This window comes from Rhododendron vialii, chromosome 13a (genome assembly GCF_030253575.1).
Source record: "Rhododendron vialii isolate Sample 1 chromosome 13a, ASM3025357v1".
NCBI lineage: Eukaryota > Viridiplantae > Streptophyta > Magnoliopsida > Ericales > Ericaceae > Rhododendron > Rhododendron vialii.
Window position 1 is genome coordinate 13,664,089 of NC_080569.1, and position 3,648 is coordinate 13,667,736.

The window sequence follows — 3,648 nt, forward strand, 5'->3', positions numbered from 1 at the left end:
AGGAGATACGGTCCGGAGATGGATTTCCTGTATAGTTGGTCGCTTTCAGAAAGTCAGTAGTAAGCGGCCTTGTTTCTCACATGGTAAGCCTCCTTCTTGTCTGTGGGCAGGGTATCGTGCTTTAGGAACGCAACGATCTCATCCATCTAGCTGGGACCGAGTTCGATAGTAAGTACCTCTGGAATGGGTTCAAAAGACGGGCGGTCAATGCTGCCGAAGTTGATGGTTCTAAATTCTGAGGCTGTGGATGCTGAGGCGAGGCCTGCAAGTGCATCCGCGTGCTCGTTGTGTTCACGGTTGATCTGTTCGATGCCGAAATTTTTAAACTGAGAGATGAGCTTTGCTGTCGTTGCTTGGTATTTCAACATTCGAGGGTCCCGAGCTTCATAGTCACCGAGTACTTGGTTGACGATGAGTTGAGAGTCGCAGTAGACAACGAGGTTGGTGACTTTCATCGCGATGGCTGAGCGTAAACCTGCAAGGAGGGCTTCATATTCAGCTTTGTTGTTGGTGGCTGGGAAGTCGATGGTGATGGAGCTTTCATGAAGTGTTCCACAGGGTGAGACTAAGACTACTCCCGCTCCTGCTCCGTTGCTATTGGAAGCCCCGTCGACATTAAGTCGCCAAGTCTCGCCTTGAAAAAGGTGCCATGGAATGGTCACGGAGCTATGTTCGGCAACGTCTGGTGGGGTTGGAGTATTGAGTGCCGCTGTGTCTGCTGGAGTGAGTTCCGCTATGAAGTCGGCCAAAACCTGGCCCTTAATTGCCGTTCGTGGCACAAAGCTAATGTCGAAGTTGGCAAGTTCAACGGCCCATTTCGAGACCCGGTTGGAGAGATCTGCTTTCCGAATGAGAGCTTTGAGGAGGTGTTCTGTTAAGACGACGATAGGGTGTGGTTGGAAGTAGAGTAGGAGTGTCCTAGCCGCTGAAACAAGAGCAAAGGCTAACTTTTCAAGCGGTAGGTAGCGAGTTTGAGCTGGGAGGAGTGTCTTGCTTGTGAAATAGATGGGCTTATCATCGGCGCCTTCCCGACGTACAAGTGCAGAACTGGTTGCGTGGGCGGACACGGCGAGATAGAGATATAGAGTTTCAAACTCTTTAGGTTTTACCAGCAGCGGGGATGAATTTAAGTAGTCTTTTAGTTAGGCCAAAGCGGAGTCACAATCCGAGGTCCATTCAAAGCTGCGTCGACTTTTTCCCTTCAAGGCATTGAAGAATGCGTGGCACTTGTCTGAGGATTTGCTAATGAATCGGTTTAGAGCTGCTGCCATCCCAGTGAGCCTTTGTACTTCCTTGATTGTCCTTGGTGGGCGCAAATCTTTAACAGCCTTGATTTGGTTGGGATCGGCCTCAATACCTCTTCGTGTGACCAGGTGTCAGAGGAATTTCCCAGCGCTCACCCCGAACGCGCATTTTTCGGGATTCAGCCGTAGCTTGAGGATTTCAAAAACTTCGGCCCAGTCTCGCAGGTGGTTGGATTCCTTCTTGCTTTTGATGACCAGGTCATCAATGTAAGCCTCCACGGTGTGGCTGATTTGTTCTTCTAACATCTTCAATATTGCTCTGTTGAACGTTGCCCCTGAATTCTTGAGTCCAAAGGGCATGACGCGGTAGCAAAAGATGCCATATGGCGTGATGAAAGCAGTTTTCTCCATGTCGTCGGGGTCCATGGCAATTTGGTGGTAGCCACGGTAGGCGTCCAGAAAGCTTAGCCGAGCATGGCCTGCCGTTGCGTCCACAAGTTGATCAATCTTCGGCAGTGGGAACCAATCCTCTAGACAAGCATCGTTGAGATTGGTATAATCCACACAAACTCGCCATTTGTCGTTTTTCTTTTTAACGACCACAGTGTTGGATAGCCATGTCGAGTATTGTACTTCTTGGATTGCATTGGCCTCCAGCAGACGCTTGACTTCTTCGATGACGGCGTCGGCGTGTTCGGCTGCAGAACGCCGTGCCTTCTGGATGACAAGTTTAGCGTCTTTCTTGATGTTGAGGGAATGACTGATGAAATTGGGATCGACCCCCGGCATTTCGTTGGGGGTCCAGGCAAAGACTTCTATATTTTTCTTGAGGTATTGGAACATTTCTTCGCGGTCAGCCTCGCTGATGGAAGAGCTGATGAGAAAGAATCGGGAGCCATCCTCGTTGATTGGCATTTGGACGAGGTCCTCCTCTGCTTTGTCTTCGGCTTTCTGGCCGACGTCGTCGATTACGGCCATGTCGGGGACTTTAACCCATTGTACTTGTTTGGCTTTGGCGGAGTTGTGGACGGCAGAGACGTAGCATTTTTTGGAGGCCACTTGGTCACCTCGCAAATCTTCCTGTCTTCCTGTGGCACCGATGAAGCGGACGACCTGGTGGTAGGTAGAAGCAATGGCTTGCATTCCGTGGAGCCAAGTTCGGCCAAGGATGGCATTGTATGGGCTTGGTACGTTGACGACGATGAATTCGACGGTCAGAGTTTTTGAGCCGACGACGACTGGTAGGAAGATTCGGCCAAGTGGCTAGACTGGTGCACCGTTGAAGCCGATGAGGGGTACTTCTGTCGGTTGTAGGGCTGACTCTGGTAGATCCAACTTCTTGAAAAAGTCGTAATACATGACCTCTGCTGAACTTCCTTGATCGATGAGGACGCGCTTTACGTCGTGGACGCCGATTTGTATGGTGACGACGAGGGCGTCCGAATGTGGAGTTTGAACATGTTCAAGGTCACGCTCAGTAAAGCTTATCGTCCACTTGGGTACGTCCTGTGGTCGTTGACGCTTGGATCCGCAACCAACTGAGAGTATCTGTTTGGATGTTGAAGCATGATCGATGTCAGCCTTGAGGGCGGTTTCGGATGCCTTCGTCACTGGACTGTGGATGACGTGTATCAGTGGCCGCTGTTCGTTGGGGTTGGGATTTGTCTGCCGGGCGGGCGTTTTTGATCGATCGATGTATTGATCGAGGTGACCTTGAGTTGCGAGTTTTTCCAGGAGGGCTTTGTATGGTGCGCAGGCAGTCGTGTAGTGGCCGAGCTCGTTGTGGTAGGAACACTTTTTCCTCGGGTTCTGATCCGCTTGGCCGTTGTCTGTGCCGAGCTTGCCTTGCGGCCACTCGAACCATGGTTGCCTCATGATTTCTTTTAGGAAGGACCAGATGGGTTCTTTGAAATGGGTGGTTTCGGCCAATTAGTCGTGCTCTTTGGGCTGGCGTTTCTTCCCTTCTTTGATGTTGTTGACGTGTTTCTTTGGCTGGGATTATTGAGTTACGACTGGTGTCTGCAGCTGAGGGGCCGTCGTCGCCGTTGGATTGGATGGATTACATCCAATGACTGTGGAAATAAAAGGGAAATAAAAGGGGATTTCCACTCCAGCCCCATTTCGTCGTTCCGTTCTAGAGTGAGAGAGAGAAAGAGAACGGATGCAACTATATACGAATAACCCACGCTGAGATCGAAGACGACGAACATCAGCGTTAAGCTCTCTCTCTCTCTCTCTCTCTCTCTCTCTCTCTCTCTCTCTCTCTCATGTGATTTTCGAACTGATTTTTGTGATTTTTTTATGGTTTCGATCGATCTCGGTATGGCCGACGATGAATGATCAGAGCTATGATCGGAGCTACGATAAGCCCTAAGGTCTCTCACTCACTCACACTCTCACTCTC

The 3,648-nt window shown here is 50.3% G+C and overlaps 1 protein-coding gene across 1 annotated transcript; it reads right to left on the reverse strand.

Moving 5' to 3' along the window:
• Positions 1-2,507: 2,507 nt before the first annotated feature.
• Positions 2,508-3,119, reverse strand: LOC131313892 (uncharacterized). The gene has a single exon (XM_058342389.1). It carries the CDS (start codon positions 3,117-3,119, stop codon positions 2,508-2,510), a length of 612 nt encoding a protein of 203 aa, XP_058198372.1.
• Positions 3,120-3,648: the final 529 nt, after the last annotated feature.

Coding starts and splice junctions, on each gene's coding strand:
- LOC131313892 (XM_058342389.1), bottom strand. CDS start 3,119: ATGAGGCAACCATGGTTCGAGTGGCCGCAAGGCAAGCTCGGCACAGAC.